Here is a 21,789-nt window from a genome sequence, read left to right on the forward strand (position 1 = left end):
TTTTCCATAAGTGGGTTGGAGGCAGATCTCACAGTAGTAAATCCAGTTATTTAAAATTCTAAACCTACTGTTTTCTAAATTGCCCGAGTTAGGCCCGGGGACTCAGGGTACCACATCTGTCCACAGAGATCTCTGAGGGCTCAGGGGATGCTCTGCTGAGGCTGCAGGGTTCACATGGAGATGAGCTTGGATTTATAGATGTCAACTAAGGAAGTTTCCAACAGGAATAGCACCTGAGATCCAAACAGGACGGTGGTTCTGGGCACTCATAGAACAGAATAGCTTGGCCTATTAGTTTTAAACCTAATAATTCTGAAATCCCTTTAAGAGTTTTAAAAGAAGAGTAGCCTGATCGACCAACATATCCATTTGTAGAGAATTAGGAGAGTTCTGTTTTTTTAAGGCCCCAAATTCCTGTCAGAACTCATCGGTCATGCAAATATATTTAGAGGTCAATTTAGTCTTTACTTAATATAGGGATATCCCAATAGATCATGGCTGGCTTTCCAAAAATCAATTTGTCTTTTTTTTCTCTATTTTGTTTTTCCTGTACCTACTCGCCAAAAATATTTGGTACAGTTAAATTTATTGGTAGCTCTGATGTATGGAATTTGGAAAACATCTTTGCGTAGAAATAATGGCATGTGTGGTGACTTGATTGGGTTCAGTTGATAACCACATGTTAACCACTGGAATGTGCTTAGCCCTCAACATCAGTGATTAGAGCATGGCCCTGTTCTCCAGTACCTTCAAGTCTGCTGTTTGACAGTGTGAGTCACACACAGCAGTAAAGGGTGTTTAAGACACATTGGGAATCACAGGTGGCTAGCGTATTGTAGGATTTGAGCGAATGGACTTGGGAACCCGACCATCATGCCCTGTATGACACTCAGAGCCCAGCCTCCCTCTCTCTAAGTCTAAAGGGCTGGCTTTGGCCAAGCCTAAGAGATGATTAGGTTAGACCTGCCATTTATTTTGCATATGCCCATTTCAACAACTCCAAGTGGATGAGTCTCTTTACAGGCCCGACAGCCCCCAGGGACTTGGTTACATCATCCGCATAAGGAGGGATGCATGTGCCCCTCTCCACTGGTGTGGCTGTCCCTTCAACTGTGGCTGTGCCAGGAAAATAAACCCTTTCCTGCTTTGCCTGGCGGCTGATGGCCTCTCCACTAACCAGGAGCCTTTTAATAGCTACTGTCTTGGTCAAGAGCTCCAGTGAAGTTATTCCAATTGAAAGTCTCCCTCTTTTGGTAGGGAGTCCTTGCCAGGGCCTCCTGCCACATTGGGATTCTTAAAGGAAAACATTATTTCTCCTTTATGAAGCAGTTCGTCAGCATCTCCAGGCAGCCTTGAGAGGGCGTGGCCCAGAGAGCCTTGTCATTTTCCAAGGCCCTGGATAGACTGTGTTCTGCCCCTCGTGGGCCTGGGAATTCATTTGTCTTCTCAAAGTTTGTCAAAGTGGGTGCTTGCCATATTTTAGAATTTCCGAGGAATTCTTGTCAAGCAGCGTGAGACCAATATCACAATACCAAGGAGTTTAACTGGTTCTCACCATGAAAACTGACCTCTGAAAAGATCAGAGGGAGACGTGAACTCCCCAGAGCTGAAAGGAACCAGGAAAATGGGAGTCAGTCAGCCCAAAACAGCCCAGCCAATTCAGCAGATGGATGAAACAGCAGAGCCAATTCCAGAACACAGGAGGAGAGCAAGCAAAACTATCCTCCAGGTCTGGGAGTTCACCATGATTTGGTCGGCACATTACATCGCCAGGGTTTAAAACCTGAGAATTTATTGTCTGAGAATTTATCTTTTTTCAAGAATTCTTATGAGATGAAAAGAAGCTCTTGGAAATGATCCAGGTAGGCTTTCTCAAACAGGGTTCCAAAGGATACTTGGTTCCTGCAATCACATTACAGTCAAATTAGAATTCAGGCCATTGGCATATGGGTCATCATTCAGTTTTCAGAGTATTTGAAGGTGATGGGATTGTTACTTCTGAAGCTATTTGCTTTATCTTTTATCATGACATTACACTTGTATCTTCGCCCCTGCGTTTGTTTCCAAGTACAGTTAAGATCCTCACCAGAATGCAGACGCTTTGCTCACAGCCAGTTGGTTAAAAAGTAATTGTATGTTAGCCAGGCTTGTGGCACACACCTAGAATCCCAGCGGCTTGGAAGACTGAGGCAGGAGGATCGCAAGTTTAAGGCCAGCCTCTGAAATTTAGCAAGGTCATGTCTCAAAAACCTTAAAAACCCAAACAAAAAATCAAAACAATATTTTTTTTAAATTATGTTGTAGACATAACCCAGATACAACACAACAAAGAGAACAAGAAAAGTTTGGCACAAATACATGGATTTCTGCACACAATATTATTATCCTAATATTTATTTATAACTCAGAACTTTCCCCCTAACATCCATGTTACTGATCCAAACCAGAAATTGTTTTTAACCACATATTTGATGTTATGAACTTCATCATTTAAGCAGAATCTCACAATTTAGGACTTACTTAAGTGTAGTCTGTGGCTGCAAGGATCTATTTAACATCTCATGTAACATCCAAGCTCCAAGCTACATAAAAGTCAGCCACTTGCTTTTCAAGTCTTGGCCATGTCTTGCACAACTGCCCAGTATGTTGGTGAATTTGCTGGACTGAAGGTGAAATGATTTATATGAATTGACCTTTATTTTATTTATTTATATGCAGTGCTGAGAATCAAACCCAGTGCCTCACACATGCTAGACAAGTGCTCTGCCACTGAGCTCCAACCCCAGGTGAAATGTTTGATGTACAAACATTTTCCCCAATGTGTGGATGGTGGCCAGTACAGTCCTTTTTTCAATAGACAAGCAGGAGGAGGATCTTCTTTTAAAGCCTTCTCCCTCCCCCCATGCATGAGGGTGGAGATAGGGAAGCCAGAATGAACTGATCCTAGGAGAGAGGCCTGTTTTTCAGGGACTATGGTTTTTGTCCTCTCTCAGTACATTGAGGCTCAGGACATGCGCCCAATCCATGCTCATACCCTGGTAGCAGCTGTCAGAAGTGTCCATGGTTTCCCTTTCTGCACTGCTCCCTTGTGTGTCTGTCACCATTGGGTACCTGGTGTATGACATTTTGTGCTTTGCACCTTGGGCTGACTCCCTGTAATTCTGTGCCATTTGACACCTGGGTCAGTGGAGTAGCTAAAGCAGGTTGGCTGGCCCTGTGGATTCCTGCGATGGGCTCAGGGCCTCTGCCCCACCAGCGTGGCTCTGCTCTCCCGAGATCTACAGCAGCTCTGAGGGAGGGGAAAGTGGCCAGTGGGTGCTTTATGGCCTCCTTTCCATTGTGCCACAGGATGGCCCTGGAAAGTCCTTGAGAGTTCAGTCACTTCTTGGACCATCTATGCCAGTGTGGCCACTTCTCTTTGTCAATTCCCATAACTGAAGAGTCTGAGAAATATGCTCTTAGCAGTTGGAGGATAAAGGAGCCTCAATTTGGACAATTGTCCAGGGACAACTTCTCCAGTTGGTGACTATATGGCTCTGTCCCTCCTTTTACTAGTGAATTGAGAGTGAGCATAGCCAAGAAAGGGTATGCAACTATATTTCTTACGCTCTCATTTTTAAAAAATCAGATAAGAGGTTTGGAGGAATTTAGGACTCAAACCTAAAATAAGATTTGGGAATGATCTATGGATGTTATTTGCCTCTCATGAACAGAGACACTAAACAATAGTTTATATACCTCCCTATTCTTGCTTAGGAAGGTTTTTATTTTCAACAGAATGAAAGAGAGGATTTCCCTGTTGATTTTTCTGCAAGAGGACTTTTCTTAGAGGCTGAAGCAGCTCTTTTCTTCTCAAACTGTATGTTCTAGTAAAAAGCCAGGTCAAGGGTCAGATTGACCTGGTTTCAAATTCTAGCTCTTCTGTGTATAGCTGTTTGACGTGGGACAAATTACTTAGCTTCTCTGTGGCTCAGTTTCCTTATCTCTGAAGTGCAGATCATGGTGATCCTCAGACTTCTTGAAAGGATTCAAGTAGAAAATATTTATGAATGATTAACACAGGCCCCAGCTGATGGCAGGCACTTAATAGGAGTTAGGTACCTTCTGAGGAAATGGATGTAGAGGCCACTTTCCAGCCATATTACGTTGGCCAAGTTACTTGACTTCTCAGTGTCTCTGTGTCATCACCTATAATTTGAGAATAATGATGGTCAGGATGTTAGTGGGTTCATGCAGCCAAAGCTCAGAGAACACACAATTCCAAACAAGGGCAACATGGTTTTTATTTTCTTTATCCTTTTAATTGTTCTGGGAAGTGTGTACCAAAGACACCTTTGGGGAGAGAGGAGATTTTGACTTGCCCGTAAGACTCACTGTCTCCTATGTATTTACTCAGCATAAGCCTGCGTGGAGCGCCAACCACACCAGATGCCACTGGTCACTAAACACTGGGTGGTTTCTCTGACTCTGGGCTGGAGCCCACAGCCTGGAACAGGGAGGGCAGGAATAGTACAAGTGAGCCCAAGCCTTGAGGAGGGGTGGCTCTTGCGGGGATGCTGGTTTAGGTTCAAGAAAAGTGAGATTCAGTCACATTTTTCCTGCTTCAAAAGTGAGCAAACAAAATGAGGGTACTGATGAGTAGCTCACCCCAAACCTCAAATCTCATTGAGAGTCCATGAAGGCAGAGGCAGGGTCCTTTGCCTTTGTGTCCCCGGGGCACCTACTCAGGGCCAGAAATTTGCCTTGAGTCAATTTGAGGTGCAGTCACATCCTCCAGACCCCACACTGAGGGTAACTTCTCACGGCAGGCTGGGCTGAGCTTTAGTGCTGAGCCTGGCACTATCATGAAATAGCCATCTAGGAAAGATTTGCTGATGGATTGATCATCTCTAGTCAAACACACACACACACACACACACACACACACAAACACACACATCTTCAATTGTTTTTCTAGTTAGAAAAGTCAACAAATAAAATGGGTCCTATCTCTCTACTCAATTTTTATATTTAAGTATCTTTTTTTTTTTTTTTTTTTTTTTTTGATGCTGGGAGTCAAAGCCAGGGCCTTGTTTATGCTAAGCCCCTACATACTCTACCTCTGAGCTACACCTCAGCCCTCAACGCAGTTTTCAAACTCATGGCGAGTTCAGTGTGAATAACATACAGGGGGGAAAGAGTCCTAATAAGCATCTTCAGTCCCAGACATTTAAATGATCAGGCCTGTGTCTCTTCTTTATCATCCCACAGCTCCTGAAGTTCTGGCCCAGAAACCTTACAGCAAAGCCGTTGACTGCTGGTCCATCGGAGTCATCGCCTACATCTTGTAAGTATTGATTGCTGCCCGGGCTTCTCCTCCCTGGGCCACTGCCCTCTACCTTCTGTCACTATGAATTGTACTATTCTGTGGACCTCGTAGAAGTGGAATCATTCAGTATTTGTCCTTCTGTGGCTGGCTTATTTCACTTATCCTAAAGTTCTTGAGGCTCATCCATGTTGTAGCATTTTAGAGTCCCTTCCTTTTTGAGGCTAATATTTGACTATATCTATCTACCGCCCTTGGTTTATCCATTTATCCATCAATGGACATTTGAGTTTCTTCTTTTTAAAAAAGTTTTTATTTGTGCTTCTGTCTTTTGACCCTTGGGAATTATGTTGTGATTATGGCTATATAAATATCTGTTCAATTCCCTGCTTTCAATTCTTTGGGGCATTATAAATCTAGAAATGGAATTGCTGGGTCATAGAATTATATGATAATATAATTATATGATAATTCTATGTCTAGCTCTCAAGGAAACCACTAGTAGTTTCTATAGCAACAGCATCTGCTTACCTTCCCACCAGCAGTGTACAAGGTTCCAATTTCTCCAGGTCCATGCCAATGCTGACACTTTCCAGTTTTTCTATTATAGCTATCCTGGTGAGTAGGAACTAGTATCTCATTTTGGTTTTGATTTCTATTTCCCCAGTAATTAATAACATTGAAAATCTTTTCATATGCCCTGTTAGTTTTTTTTTTTTTTTTTTTTTTTTTTGGCGGGCGGGGGGGGGCAGGTAGAATACCAATCACTATGAAGATAATAGGACATATTCCAAAGAAATTGCAATTAGGAAAAATCATGATGAAAATTTAGAATTTTACCTTTGGATTCCTCAATTCTTCTTAGATACCTTATCTCCATACCCAGGAAATGGAGTCCTAAATGATATACTTGTAATTATTTTAGGATTAGGTATTTGCTTCTTATCATTATATTTTGTTTTGCTGAAGTCTACCATAAAGCTATTTTTAATTGCAATTTCTTTTTGCAATTTGTACTTTCAAATGCTTACTTTGTGACAAACTTTTAGGGTGGATTTAGGCCAACTAGTTTCTGAAACTGAATAGAAATTAATCCCCCTCCTCATCATCCCCAAAGAAGGACAAACAGAGCACCCTACACACAATGAAGGACTGTAGGAGATTGGGACTGGAGAAGGTTCTGACAGTATGTAATGTCCTATTCTCCTTCTGGAATGATAGGAACAACCCCCTGCCCATTGGCCATGCTTCATTATCTGGGAAGCAAATGGTCTTTCTATAACAGCATTCCACTGGGTAGCTTTTGTAGTTTACTGTGGACTCAGGTGACGGTTCCTGTACATTCTTGCCATTATTGCAGGAGAATTTTATCTATTATGATACTTGGCCTCTAGGGCTCCCATTTATGGAAATAGATGAAGGCAGCTTCCTTTGAGCTCTAAAATTAAGATATTACGCTTCCACAGCACTTTCAAAGCATGCCGGCATCTTCTGCAGGGATTTCTTCCTTTTGTGGGTTACAGACCTTCTTGGGAATCTGATAAGTCACAAACCCTGACTCTGAATCAGATCTCATGTGCACACAGTTTGGCATGTCATTTTGGAGTGAGGGCAGGGGGGGTTTCTGTGTAAGCAGACTTGGACATTCTGTGTTATTCACCCTGGCTCCATAATTTCTCAACCAAAATTCTGATCAGAGGTCCTGCCTCTCCCAATTTCCCTGTATATGACTTAAGGAAATAGATAGGTTGGTCCCCTTCCCACCAAGGAGCAAAACTGATATTGATAGTCCAGAGAAATCTTCCCTGAAACTGGGGAGGGGGGAATAGCCCCTTTTTCTGGCCTGCAGGTTGTTTCTTTGTATCTGGTTGAACCTTGAACCACTAGTTAGGTCAGCATCCATGTCTCTAGACTCACCTTGGAGAGATACACGCATGTGCATGCACACACACACACACACACACACACACAATTATTTCCCTGAATTCTTGGCATTAAGGGCGAGATTTATTACAGCTATTAGAGATGCATGTTGACTGATGTTTCTTAGAATTACTGGGAGTGGAAACTTAAAACTAAGTCATGAGGTCTCCATCCTCAGGCTGTTATAACAAAGTACCATAAAGTGGTAGTTTAAACAACAGGCATTCATTTCTCACCATTCTGGGGTCTGGGAAGTCCAAGGGGACTGGGCCAGATTAGTTCCTAGTGAGCACCTTCCCCTGGGCTTGCAGACTACTGCCTTCTGGCTGTGTTCTCACGAGGCAGATAGAGCAAGTGCCAGAGTGAACTAACTGGTTCCTTTTCTAAACCAGTTACTGGCAAAGTAAATGGGATCCTCCTGATTGGCAAGTGAAGCAGTGAGAGTGGAGGAGGGAAAACCCAGAGTGAAATCACCGTTCTGCCAGCGAAGAAGCAGGCAGGGAATGGAGTGGCAGCAGGTACCTACCCATTGGCACGAAAATGTGGAAAGAGGGCCACCGTGGTCAGATGTACCCACTGAGGAGCACGTGCACACGTGGGGTTTAGAAGACATTGAGGTGGAGGGACGGCACATGGACTTGGGTATGACTTCAACAGTGGCACCTCCACTTAAATTGTAGTATACAGTGCTATATTTTTCAGGGTTTGTGTTAGTCATCTTTGGGTTGCTATGATCAAAAAAAAAAAAAAAACCTGACAAAAACAATTTAGAGGAGGGAAAGTTTATTTTGGCTCACAGTTTCAGAGATTTAGCCCATCATAGGCTGACTGCATTGCTCTGGGCCTCAGGCGAGGTGGCACCTCATGGCAGAAGGGCATGAGAGAGAGAAACTGCTCAGGACAGGGCATCTGGGAAGCAGAGAAAGGGCAAGGGGCCTCGAGGAAGATGCACCCTGCCCGGGCACAGCCGCAGTGACCCGCCTCCTCTCACCATGCCCCACCTGCCTCCAGTTATCACCCAGTCTGTCTGTTCAAACAAGGGGACACTGAACAGGTCACACCTCTCATAGTCTCATCCTTCTACCTCTGAATATTCCTGAATCAACACAGGAACTTTTGGGAGACATCTCATATGCAAACCATAACAGGGTTCAAGTATAGTAGTAAGCAAAGACCATATTTCTTTGTCTTTAAGTAACAACTTGATAAGTTCGCTTCCTGGGCACCACCAACTTGGTCCCAGAAAAACCTTCACATCAGTTTCATGACTGTCAGGCTCCAGCATGGAAAGCTGATTTTCTTGACTCCTTGCAAAGCTCTAAGGGCCCCAAGCTGCGAGTGAATGAACTTTGGGCATCAGTTATATCCTATAAGATGCTCAGACTCCTCTGAGTGACAGGCCAAATCCTGGGTTTACTCTACTATATAACACGCTGCGCATGGAGAACCACCAATCACAAATTTAGCATCATCAATATGTTAACCGGCTTGTGAGTCCAGCGTGTCTGGCCATATACGTTACTGGTACTCTGATGAGAGGCATCTTTGCCATCTTTAGGACCTAGCACAGAGCCTGAAGCAGAGAAGGTACTCTAGAAATGCTACTTGTTGGCACTGAGAATGATTAATTTGAGGCTGGTGATCTGACATGCACAGCAAGCTGCAAGAGTTCACGGAGTTTATCCATCATGGCAGGTGGTGTTCTGGGTGGGGAGGTCTATCTAGAAGGTTGGATAAAACTCATAGAAGCTGAGAGGCAAGATGGAGCATCTGAGCAGGAGAGGGTTGCAGGCACAGGGGCAGGGGTGCTATGGCACTTGGAGGGCTCATGAAGACTTTGTGGGGCAGTGCTGTGCCTGGGGTTGGTGTTCGGCACAGAGTTGGCACCAGGTTGAACCAGAATTAAAAGGTAGAACTATGGGTCACAGTCTCAGGCTCTTGCTACTTCTCCATGCACCATGCCCAGTCTCACATTCCTATCTATTGACTGAAGGCTGTGAGCAAAATTGCTGAGCATGCCAAGACCAACAGGCAGCTCCCAGGGGAGCCCTCAATGCCCAGGGGATCACATCAAGCTCCTCATTCTTCCCCTGAACTGGAATGGAAAAGTGGTTAGCCTCTGTAGATTTTTGGAGCGCAGCACTATTATTTTCATCTGATAGGCCTGTCACACTGAGATATCAGACTGCAGCAAAAGTGGCTGAGACAGGCCCTAGCACCGATTCTTTTACCTTTCCACATTCTATGTAAACATTGCTCCCTTGGCCAGGGCAGACACAGCTAAATTGGCTCCCTCAGCCTCCACACTCATTTCTCTATTATCTGTCATTTGGAAGGAGAAATAGTTTTTCCTATCAAGGATGTGCCTTTATGAAAAATCACTGGAGGGGTCCTTATCCTGCCAGGGATCTTCCTTTGGGGATTAGGAATTGCCAAAAAAATAAAAATCTTTTCCCACATAGCTTCAGCTACTAGGAGAAATAGAGGACGCAGTGTAATGGACCCGGCTTAGCCAGAGCAGCACAAGTTCCAGAGAAATAATTTTCTATACTCAAAACTCGAATCAGCAGCTCCCAGGCCAAATTTGATTTTGTGATAACAAATAGTCTGCCTCTCTTCTCACAACCTCAAGGAGATTCTTTAATGATCATTTCCCTAAATTATGCTTGGGGCTACAACATGCTGCAGAAATGCACAGGGACTCTTGGCTGATATGAAAACAGAGTAAGATCCTAAGGAGGTTCCCACTCCCCAACTGAATCTGGCATGAAGGCAGGCTGGGCAGGCTCAAGTGGACTTGGCCATGAGACTTCTGACCTCTCTGCCTAGAAGAAACTCTAGGCAGAACACTTACAGCAATGCCCTTACTTTCTCACTGGGCTCTTAGATTGTTCACTTTTTGAAACTAGGTCACATAAATGTTGCTTTGCCCATGTAGATAGTTTCATTAGCTTCCTAAGAGTGGAGCTGGAAATGCCTAATCTGCATGCTGGGGCCATTTTCTGAGACAAAGGATGATCCTCACTAAGGCAGTCCCCATCCCTTTAAGCAGTTGACAGCTGGCTCTTTATGGAATACATATGTCCTAGGAGGAAATAAGAAAGCAAGCATCCATGGAACAGAATGCATTGTAACCACCAGGCCCCAGCCCAAGCCTGTAGCATGCACGGGCCATTCCCCCCTTCAGTACAAGGAGTGTTAATAAGAATAAGAAAGATCCACGGACATTGCCTGCAGGTAGCACCCATCTTGTTATGTGAGTGAGCTATGCCAGGTGAGTCACATTGTCCCATTCAGCCCACCCTGGGCCTACTGTCCGGACTTTGGCTTTAGAAATTTAGAAACTAAATAGATCTGTTTATTCATCTTGCTCAGATACTCCTTGTGAGCAACTAGACACAAAAGAGGTTTAAAAAAAAAAAAAACTGGAGTATTCATTACTAAATCACCATGAAGTTTGTGCCCAGCAAGGTAATTTGATATGCATGTCAACAGACAAGCATGTCCACTCCCCGCCTGGGGACTAGTCCAGGAGAAACCAGTTAACACCACAAGTTTTCTTCCTAGACAAGTAGTCAGAGAGATGGAGTTGGTAGCCTTGGTGTGTTCAGAAAGGCTGGATTAGTTTCTAGCCCGCCCTTCTCAGCCAAGGGCAATTTCTCTCCAGCAGGGAATCTCTTCCTCTTGTCTGGTTGGAGGGGCTGAGGCTGACCAGCTTCCCCCACCCCTCCTCTATCTTGCCGTAAAGACCACTCTGCCCCTCCCTTCTGTCCTAGCCTAACCCTCTGTAGTTGTGCAGGGGTGGGTGATTATAACTCCCAGGTTTAGTAATCGTGGTCATTCATTAGATTCCAATTTGTCTGCTTTGCAAGGATTTTTCTGAAAGATCCCCAGCTTCCCTCTGTCCTCTATACAGAGTGGGCCCTAAGGATGCCAAACTCCTCCTGTGGATTGTGAGTCCCTGTAGCTTTAGTCTAGATGCAAGTCCTCCTTGGCCATATTTCAGCTTTGTTTTGGGGGCCATGATCTTGACTCCACTGCTTCAGAGAAGGGACTTAATTCGTTGTCTGTGCCGATTGCTTTACATCCATCTCCTCAAAATACTCCAGTTTCAAATGGGGGGTGCAAAGTATGCACAGGAGTGAGGGAGACGTTTGACCACAGTGCAGTTGAAGTACAGAAATTCTGCATTCCCAAGATAGTGGGAACAACTCCCTGCCAGTGACTTCAGGAAGAGTGGCAGCCTTCAATATCTGTGACATTGCCTTGCAAAGGCCCTGGGGTTGAAAGGGTATCATGGACAAAGAAGATGGAAGAGAGTGGTTCAAATATATTAATTTCTGACCCTAGATGGTATGGCTTTGTGTCCATTGGAAAAACATTTTACTTCCTCTGTTCTGTTATTTCCATCTCAGCATCATCTCCTGGAAACTGTCATTTACGTAGCAGCTAAATGCTTTGGGCTATTCAGCCTGGAGAATGGAAGGCAGGGGATTGACATGCAGGCCCTTAATTAACATTTATTGAGCCTAATGTATGTCAGGCAATATGATGGGTTTGTAGAAATGGATCCATCCCTGCCCCGATCTCAGAGGTGACTGACAGTAAACATAAATTACAATCCAGTCTGGCTGGTGTCATGAAAGGAGAGGGGACCACTGTGGTATCTCCTGGGACAGAGCCAGGAACTGCCTGGGGCCTGAGGAAGACTTCACAGGACAGGTGACAGCCATCTGGATTTGGAAAGACAGGAAGGAATCTGCCAGGAGAGAGCCAGCCAGACGGAGGGAAAGTCTCCCTCCCCAAATAGTCCCTGCAAGACCATCACATAGCCAGAGTGACGGTTTATTCCTCACGACCCAATTATCTGTGGATAAGATGTGCTTCCTGTGTGTGAGAGAAGATGCCCCATTCATTTGGGAACATAATTTTAAAAAATACAGCTTGAAAGAGTTGAACCAGCTTCAAACTATCGATATATAAAACACGAGGATCAGAAAAATATAATCTTAGAATTATCGGGATTTTTAATTCTTTTATTGAGCCTAATGTATGTCAGGCAATATGATGGTTTTTTTTAGCGCTGTACTGAGCACATGGATGAATCAAAAGAGGTTTTTGTTGTGCTTTTAAATATTTGCTATGGAGAATCAGCAACAGCAGGGAAGAGACCGTGCATAGACAGAGAAAAGAACGAACAAGGGCACGGAAAGGAGAAGGGCCAGCCCTCCACGAAGCAGCCCTGTAGCAGGTGCTGAGCAGGCTCTGTGCTTAACAGAGTGGACGTGGAAGTGGCAAGGGGAGAGAGTCCGCACCTGCACCCAGAAAGCCCTGGTGGAGGTGGGTGGGAGAAAGCCCATGCTGCAACTCCAAATATTCTGGTGCCCTGTGAGCTCTTTCTGGCTTCTCCTCTCCTCGCTGCATCCCAGGCTTGCGTTCAAGCTGGTCTCCAAAGTGCTCTGTGAGATTGAGAAGGAAAGCCAGAGATCACCGCGAGGTGCAGCAAGAGGCCCCAGCCATGGGATGCAGGGCCTGAGGCATCTCCCAGCTGCATTGCTAGTGCATGCCGGTGGCTGGCTGCCCGTGCATCAGACCTGGAAAGGAAGGGAGGGAGGGAGGAGGGGAGGAAAGGATGGAAAAGAAAGAGATAAAGAAGGAAGGAAGCCCAGGAAGGAGAAGGAACCTAACTACAGAGAAGGCAAAGCCTAGATGCAGAAATCTCTTTGGAACCCTCCCTGGTTGTAGCATGCTCGGTTTGTGCTTGGTGTTGATCACCTCCAGATTGGACGTCTGCACCCCTTGGTGCTTTGGTCTGAAGTTCATTACCCGTAAAAACTAATTTTCACTGCTGAAAGTTTCACTGGGTTTCCTAACTCAGCATTCCAGGCTGTGAGAAGCTCTCCTCGCCCCCTCCTCTTGGTCTGCCTTGTGTCCTCAGTTTCAGGGTGAACAAGAGCTGAGTGATGTGCCTGGCCCTGTAAGGAGGAGTCCCAGGGCCCCTTTGCTAATGCCCTGGAAATTCCTGGGGGTGGTATCTGTTTGGCTGATGCAAGAATCAAAAAGTTGACTCCTGATGGATTGGGCAGTGCACTTCTCACCTGAGGGGAAGTGTTTTGTTCCTCTTTTTCTCCTTCCTCCATTCCCAAGCCTCTCTGTTCCATTTGTGATGTTCTTTAAGGAATGTGCCCCCCCAACCCCCCCCCACACACACACACACAAAACCACTTTCCCTAATCTGCTTACCCATCCTCAGCTTTCAGGGCATTATCCACCCTGAGGGGATGATGGGGACATCTATCTGTTGAATTTGCATCAAAAGCACAGAACCTGGAGTCACCCTGCCAGTGGTTTTGTGAACCATTCCTAGTTTCTCTGGTTCTCTTCTAAGTTTACAATAAGAAAGCCCTGGGAACACACATGATCAAACAGAGGCTCAGCAAAATTATCAGATTGCATTTTTGTAACGACTCAGATCTCTTTGGTCATTCTATTCTATAAAGCCAAATAATGTACTGAAACCTGTTTTGCTCACTAAAGGGGCCTTGTGCATAAATGCAACAGATATGTCACCTTTAAAAGCTCTGATTTATTTTATTATTTTTTAAAAATCAGACATATTATCCAGAGTAAGATGAATGAAACTCAGATTCCTTAGTGCATATCCCAGACAATCACTCAATGAACACTCATTGAATTCCTCTCAATGGCCCCTGCACATCAGGTACTTGAGTGTTCCAAGGAAGGATGCCCAGATGTGGTTAATTTTGCTAGTGCTTTTTAGATACCCACTGGGTTTGGGCTGGCCTTATGTAGCTTATCAAGTTTGCAATATAAACAGGGCTGACTTGTTTCAGTCACTTGGGGCACCTCAGCCTATTGCGTATAAGCCTTCTCAATGAGCATGCCTCTGGGAAAGTGCTCTCAGGACAGCTCGGCCGCTCTTACAGTGCTCCGAAATATGGCACAAAAGAACTAAGTTTAAGAGCAGGTCTGCTACCCTCCACCGCTGCGGTCAACACAAGGCACACAAATGATGACCATGGCTACCTCTGTTACTCTTGCTTCTGTAGCAGTGTAGACACCTAGTTCAGAGTAGACGGTTGTTGATGGAGACTTGTCCAATATTTTACAATGTGTTGCTTCATTGCCATGATTGTCATGGGACGTGGGACTGAGTCCCTTGGGACTCATCTGCTCCTTTCTCTCAGAGTGGCTCAGCAGCCGCTCTCCTACATCAGAATATTTTAGCTGAAGGAACCTGAAGAAGATTTGATGGGATTGGTGGAATGGAAAAGGGAAGACAGAGATAAGGGTATGGGAATTGGCATTTAGTGATTGCTGTGTGACCCACTTCCTTATGTTATATTTTTAGCATCTGCTGGGCACATGCCTATAATCTCAGCAACACAGGAGGCTGAGGCAGGAGGATTGCAAGTTCAAACCCAGCCTCAGCAACTTAACAAGGCCCTAAGCAATTCAATGAGACCCTGTCTCTAATAAAATATAAAACAGGGCTGAGGATGTGGCTTGGTGGTTAAGTGCCCTGGATTCAAACCCTGGTTTATAGATAGATAGATAGATAGATAAATAGATAGATAAATAGATAGATATAGATTATACATAAATAGAAATATATAGAGATATATATTATATATATATACCTATATATAAAGATATATATAATATATATACATATAAAGATATATATAATATATATCTCTATGTACTTCTAGCTATCTATATGTGTAAAATCTCTAGCATCTATTATCTATTGCATCTAGCTACTTTATTCATCCACTCATCTTCCTGCCTGTTTTACCTATTATATATATTAGTATATAGTGTGTACATATAGTATATAATATGTATATACATTATGAACATGTGTGTATATACACATACATACATTTGACATTCAAATGTATGTGTGTATATCCTACATATTACTATCTCCATAAGGTAGGCCCTGTTTTCCCCATGAAAAAAAATAAGCTGAGACTCAGAGAGGATGAATAATTTCCCCTATGTCACTCAACCAGTGCTAGGAAGAGCCAGGATTTGAATCTGTGTCTCCTTTCCTTTACATCCCAGTCTGAGGGAGCCATGTGTGCTAGTCAGCTTTCTGTCACTATAACAAAATACCTGAAATACTTAACCTATAACAAGTGAAGGTTTATTTTGGCTAACAGTTTTAGAGAGTCTAAGATTAGGTGCAGTCATTGCACCCCACCCAGTGACATAAATACCTCCCACTGGGCCCCACTACCTCCCAACAGTGCCACCATGAGGTCCAAGCCTTTAACATACAGACACTGGGGAACGTCCACCCAAACGCCAGCACCATGCCACTCTGCAGTGCTGAGAGCCAAGTTGGAATCTGTCCTTAGAGAGCAGCACAAACCTTTCCTTGAAAAATGGGTTCATCATCCTTCAGAACCTCTCCCCCCAGGTAGACTAAAGCAGAGAATTCGGGGTTGCCATTCGTTGTCAGTATGGACTGTTGCATTACCATATTTTTATGATTTAAAAATAAGTCTCAGCATTTCAGAAGCACATTTCACAGATACTTAGAAATTTTGCTTATGTGTATCTTTATTTCCCAGCTCCCCCATTGGGAAACAAGACCCATCAGAACTACAGCCCCATCCATCAATCTTCTAAGACCCTGTGAGGAGGGGGCTGCTTCTTCTGTAGGTCTGGACAGTTATGCATGGGAACAGAGCACTGAACGCCAGCAGTTTGACAGGCTCCTATTGGAATTTGGTTCAATACAGACGAGGTTCATTTTTTCTCTCCCCCTCTCTCCCACAGACAGGACCATAATGGTCCTAGCCATTTCCCTCCCATCTGTCTTCCAGGAAGGCAGACTGGGTAGAACATTAGGCATTGATTTTATAACTGCAGGCACTCTGAGCTGTTCTTTGGCAGGTCACATGGCTTTGTTTCCTGCTCTGTTTCCAAATGTATCATAAACAAAAATCATGACCTGGCTTCAGAGTCAGGCTGGGAAAAGAACATGTTTGGTATGTCCCTTGTCTTTGTAGCGACATGTCTGGCTGGATATTAATATGACTTGGCTCAGGAGATTTACAATTGAGAAACATAATTCTGTTCTACCCGTTAGGTAGGAACGAGTTGTCTAAACTCCCATGCATTTATTGCCTCAACTGAGGATAAAGGAAAACTTACCTCTCAGCTGTGAATTAAATGAGACAATATACCTAACCTGTCTAGCTCTGTGCCTGGCACACAGAAAATGCTCAATAGATGGTGGCTATTGTGATTAACCTCTATGGGACCACAATTAGATTCTTTACTGTAGAAGACGTTCCATTTGTCCCTTTAGATAAGGCTGGACTATAGAATTGGAGGGGCAGGACTCAAGTCTGTTTTATCCACTGCTATATGATTATTAGCATTTGGCCCCTGTCAATGCTCTATAAATATCAGTAGAATGGAATCAAAGGAGGCTTTGTTTTTCTAAGCCAGATCTCTGAGCAGATGCTCTACCATGTCCCTGAGACCATCCCTTTATCTCTCTTTCCCAGTGTCCTAAATGAGGGGTTGGGTCAGGTGATGACTTCTGAACCTCAGAATAGAACTCCCATGACTTGTTGACAACCCCCTGCCCCACTGCTGGGCAAAGTTTTTTTGTTTTGTTTTTTGGCACTGGGGACTTAACCCAAGGAAGCTTTACTGCTAAGCTATATCCCCAACCCTTTTTAATTTTTTTATTTGAGACAGAGTTTCACTGAATTGCTGAGGGCCTCGCTAAAGTGTTGAGGCTGGCCTCCAACTTGCAATCCTCCTGTCTCAGCCTCACAAGTCACTGGGATTACAGGTCTGTGCCACCACACCTGGCTGCAGAGTACTTCTTCAAACATACGTTCAGCTACTGGTTTGAGGTCTTGGACTGAGAGCAGGGGCTGTCAGCTGAGTGGTCATCATATAGGCAACTGCTGGTAGGAAAAGCTGCAGAGAGGGACACTGCCACATGGAGGAAGGTGTCCAGGATTGGACAATGGAAAGTCAGGGAGTATTTGTTGAAGATTTTTTGGGCTCAGTCCAGTCTCCCTTGAAGGATAGCATGTATGGCAGATGCCAATGGCCATTGGGAAACTTTACTGAAAAATTATTGTACGTGGGAAAATGGAATATATATCCATTCTGGAGAGTTTTGTCCTATTTTGTTGTTGTTGTTGATCCTGGGGACTGAACCCAGGGCCTCATGCAGGCTAGGCAGTTTCTCTACCACTGAGCTGCTTCTCCAGTCCAGCACAATCCTGCTTAAATGACTCTAAGTATGTGCTGTTGCAAACACACACGGGTGTAGACACATGTACACTCACACAGCACACATATTTCATGTCACACATTTCCCACTCATCAAAGAACAGTCGATAATCAAATATCCATTAAATCATTTCTAGTGCTAATGAAAGATAGAACAGAAATATTATATACACCACAGCCTCTGTCTCCCAGGAACCCATAGTCCTGTTTGTTTTGCAGTGCGGGTAAGCTCTTCTTACCCAGCCATCTAGTCCATTCTAAGCTTCTGGGAAATCTGAGCTTTGGTAGCCCATGCGCAGGCAGAAATGTTGTGTACATAAGACAGTGGGGTCTGGTGGGGACTGTGTAAGGTGGTTAGAGCAGCTCCTGTCTGTGGTCACTCCAAGTCACATAAATCTTAAATCACTGCTGGTTAAGCAGACACATTTGTGGGCCAGATTAGGCCTGTGGAGGGCATGTCTGCGACCCCTGGTCATGTCTGTGGAATTGCACTGAGTGAGCCAATCCGCGCTCTCAGCTCTAGTGCAAATGCTAGGCCAGGCTCTGTCCCTGGCTTCTGGCCTTCGTTTCCAGCTGCCTGCTGGCTGCCTTAGCCAGGATCCCTCACATACACCTGGTCCCGCTCACTGAGGCCTGAATGGAATTGCTATCTTGTGCTCCATGGGTGGTTGGCACTCCTGGTTACAATGAATAGATTCTCCTCAGTCGCCACAGGAAAAGAGATTTGCTACATGGTTTTGTGTGGAATGAACTGGAAGCCCCAGTACCCGCAGCCCTGCACGGCTGCTCTCATAATATCACCTCTGAGCCAAGGCCTTTGCCTCCTACCATCGGCTTTCCTGTCCTCCAAGCCCTTGCTCGGCCTCTAGTCCAAACCTAGACAAGCTCCAGTGTCATTACTGGGCTAACCGGCCTGATGTCAGGTGGCCTTGTGCTGCCCTGTGTTATCTCAGCCCCTCCCCCCACCCACCAGGAGCAGCCTGGAGTCTATTCCCGAGTGCAGCAGTTTCCATGGAAGGGGAGGTTGAGATTGCCAAGCACTGCTATGGATGTAGACAGTTAGTACAAGGACTGACTCTGTCCTGTGCTCTTCCCTGCATGGATGGCAGCTCCGGTCATCATACTGGAGACTCTGTCTCTGAGCTGCTGTTGAAACCTGTATTCCTCTAATCCAGCCACCACTCCCTGGCCTTCCTGTCTCCACTTTACCTGTGGTGCAGCTGCTAACTTGTTCTGCCTCAAGCCCAACCCTCCCAATGCAAAACCAGGGGCCCAACTGCTGCTCTGTCTACCCACCAGGGGCTTCCTGCAGGACAGAGTACCCCACTTAGTGTAGGGCACAGGCCCACTGCCTGATCCATCAGCCCACTTATATTTTTGCAGTAGTAGCAACAGCTTCAGAAATTTCTCTTTGGTTTTTTACTAAACTGTGTTCCTTTGGGCCCTTATCACTGGTCGGCCCTTCCTGCCTGAGGCCCCTACTCTTTCTCTTATAAAGCTTCTACTCATCCTCTGAGATAAGACCTTGGAACCTACCTCTTCTTTTCCCCACAAAATAACTTGGGCTAGATGCCCATGTTGTGCATTCCCATGATAGCCTCTGCATAGTTCTGTGATTGTTATTGCCTATGTCATGGTCATCTGCTTAGGTCTCTCTCCCACTGGTCTGTGCTCTTAATAGCAGGAAGTGATTCTTATCATTATGTCTTCAGTATCAGATCCAGTGCCTGGTATATATAGTAGGTACAAAATAAATATTAGGTAAATGTATGCTAAGTATACCTTAGGAAATATATGAGTCCAATTTCTGTTGCTAATTTAGACTGGGTAATTTGTAAAAAATAATAATAATAAGTTTATTTAACTCATGGTTCTGGTCCAAGAGCATGGTGCTGGCTCTGGAGAGGCCTTCATGCTGCATCATCCCATGGTGGAAGGCAGAAGGCAGAGGGCAAGAGAGGGCAAGGGCAAGTTTACAAAACAGAGAGGGAGGAAGGGAGCCAAACTTATCCTTATATCAGGAACCCTGTCCCAAGATAACAGCAGTATTCAACTTGTGAGAGCAGAGGCCTTGTGACCTAATCACCTCTTCAAGGGTGATTAGAACTGTCACAAGGGTGATTAAACTCCACATGAGTTTTGAAGGCAACATTCAAACCATGGCAGGCACTAAGTAGAATGTATATGTTAGCTAAGACCTTGAAGTACTATAAGATTTATGTGTAAATACTTTTTTTAAAGTCACTGCCTGATCAGAGCCATCCTAACAGGTGTGGGGTGGTTTGCATTGTGATTTTCATTTGCAGTTCCCTGATGATCAGTAACACTGAGCATTTTGTCATATACTTGTAGACCATTTGTATGCATTTGGAGGAAATCAAGAAAACAGAAGACAGTGACTATTGGTGAGGATGCAGTGGGACAGCCACTAAAGAAAACACTCTGGAGGTGCCTCAAAAAGTTCAAAATAGTATCACCCATCCAATCTAGAAATATTCCAAAATAATTGAAATCAGAATCACAAAGAGCCATCGTACCCCCATGTTCATAACATTATTCACTATGGCCAAAGGGTGGATACGACCCTAATGTTCATCAGCAGATGAGTGGAGAAATAAAAGATAGTGTATACGTACTGTGGAATACTATCCAGCCTCCAAAAGGAACGAAATTCCACAATGCGTTGCAACATGGATGACCTTGAGGGCCTTACGCTAAGTGAAATAAAGGAGCACAGAAAAGCAAATACACGCGATTTTGCTTACACGAGGTGTCTAAGAATCAAACTTGTAGAATCAAAGAGTGATTGCCAGGGCCGAGGGAGAGGGAAAGGTGAGGTTACTGACCAAGGGCACAACATTTCCATTAAGCAAGATGTATAAACTCTAGAGATCTGCCTACAATGTCGTGCCAAGGTCAACAATAATGTATAAATATGCATTAAGAGGGTCGATCTCATCTAAAGCGTTCTTACCATAGAAAAGAATGGTATAATAAAATTAATTTTATAATTCAAGTCACTGCCTTTTCTCACTGTCCCTTCTGTTACCATCTTCTTCCTGACCTTTTGGTGTCTGTCTCTGATATCAAAAGCTGTTAGGAAAAACAGGACCTTAAGCTCATCATTCAAGAGGGGCAAGAGATGGGCAAGAATCCAGGGCTGAGGTGAATGATGGAGATGAAGGTACATAAAGACAGAGAGGTGGCATATTTGCACATCCTTTCAGCACATGTCCATTTTTTGCAGGGAGGCAGAACCGTGGCCAAAGACAAGCGAGCAGAAGAACATAAGTTAATGTAGGATAATGACCATGGTAAACTCACTGGGCCTCTCGACAGGAGCTTTTATGCTATTATAGCATTTCAGTTTCCAAGAAAAACAGTTCACTGCCGAATCAGCCACAGTGGGCCATTGCTGATGTTCACATTCATTTAGGTTAAAAGCCTTCTCCATGGAAAAACTTCTCCTGTATGGAATAGGTCCATGTCCAGGAGTGCCATTTTGGGGAACCCAGACCACACTGCATCCTCTCCACAGAAGCAGGCCAGTCTGCCCTCAAAGGCGGGCCTGCACACTGGGTTCTTCTGGAATGTCTGTGAATGACGTAGAATGTTGGTCTTTCCAACATGCGTCCTGTAGGGGGAACATGCAGTGGGGAGTCAGGTTAGGAGAGAACGTTGAGATCCCCCTGGGCTGGGGCAGTGGGGTTCTGCTGCACCCCAGGTCTTCATCTCTGCTTCAGAGCCCAGCCTCTGGGGCTCAGCAGCCATGGAGGGAGCCTCTTTTCCAAGTATGTGTCCGGGCATCTAAGCATTTGTCCAGCATCAGCTGCAGGCAGGTCCTGGCCTGGGGACTGAGAATTCATATACTAAGGTAAGGCATGGTCCTGCCTTAGGAGTTCATGGACAGATCAGGCCGTGGACAGTGTGAGAAGTAGCACCACAGCTCTGTGCACTGCAGTGAGAGCACATTGTGACACACCTGCTCCACCTGCAGAGAGAGGCCAGGCCTTCCTCATAACACCCCAACTAGTCTTCTAAGGTGTGCCAGAGTCAGGCGAAGGCCAGGGACAGGACAGTCCAGGTAATGTGCTCAGCTTTTACCTCAATCCAGAACCAAGAAACATCTTGTGTACAAGGAGCTAGCTCTGAGCACCTTAGCAAACAGGCCCCAGACTGTGTGAGCTGGGCTTGGAAAAGTAGCATCCTATTATCACAGGGTCCTCCTTGCAGATGAAGGGGTTGGGGCAAGAGCAAAGCAAATGACC

The 21,789-nt window shown here is 44.9% G+C and overlaps 1 protein-coding gene across 3 annotated transcripts in view; it reads left to right on the forward strand.

Annotated features, from left to right (window-relative positions):
- The window catches only part of Camk1d (calcium/calmodulin dependent protein kinase ID), a 388,616-nt gene that overhangs the window by 345,489 nt on the left and 21,338 nt on the right, over positions 1 to 21,789 (forward strand). For all 3 annotated transcript variants that reach the window (XM_027944816.3, XM_027944819.3, XM_027944817.3), the window contains exon 6: positions 5,251 to 5,326. In XM_027944816.3, coding sequence (XP_027800617.1) covers positions 5,251 to 5,326 — 76 coding nt within the window. The remainder of the gene's footprint in view (positions 1 to 5,250; positions 5,327 to 21,789) is intronic.

Source organism: Marmota flaviventris, chromosome 12, assembly GCF_047511675.1.
Source record: "Marmota flaviventris isolate mMarFla1 chromosome 12, mMarFla1.hap1, whole genome shotgun sequence".
NCBI lineage: Eukaryota > Metazoa > Chordata > Mammalia > Rodentia > Sciuridae > Marmota > Marmota flaviventris.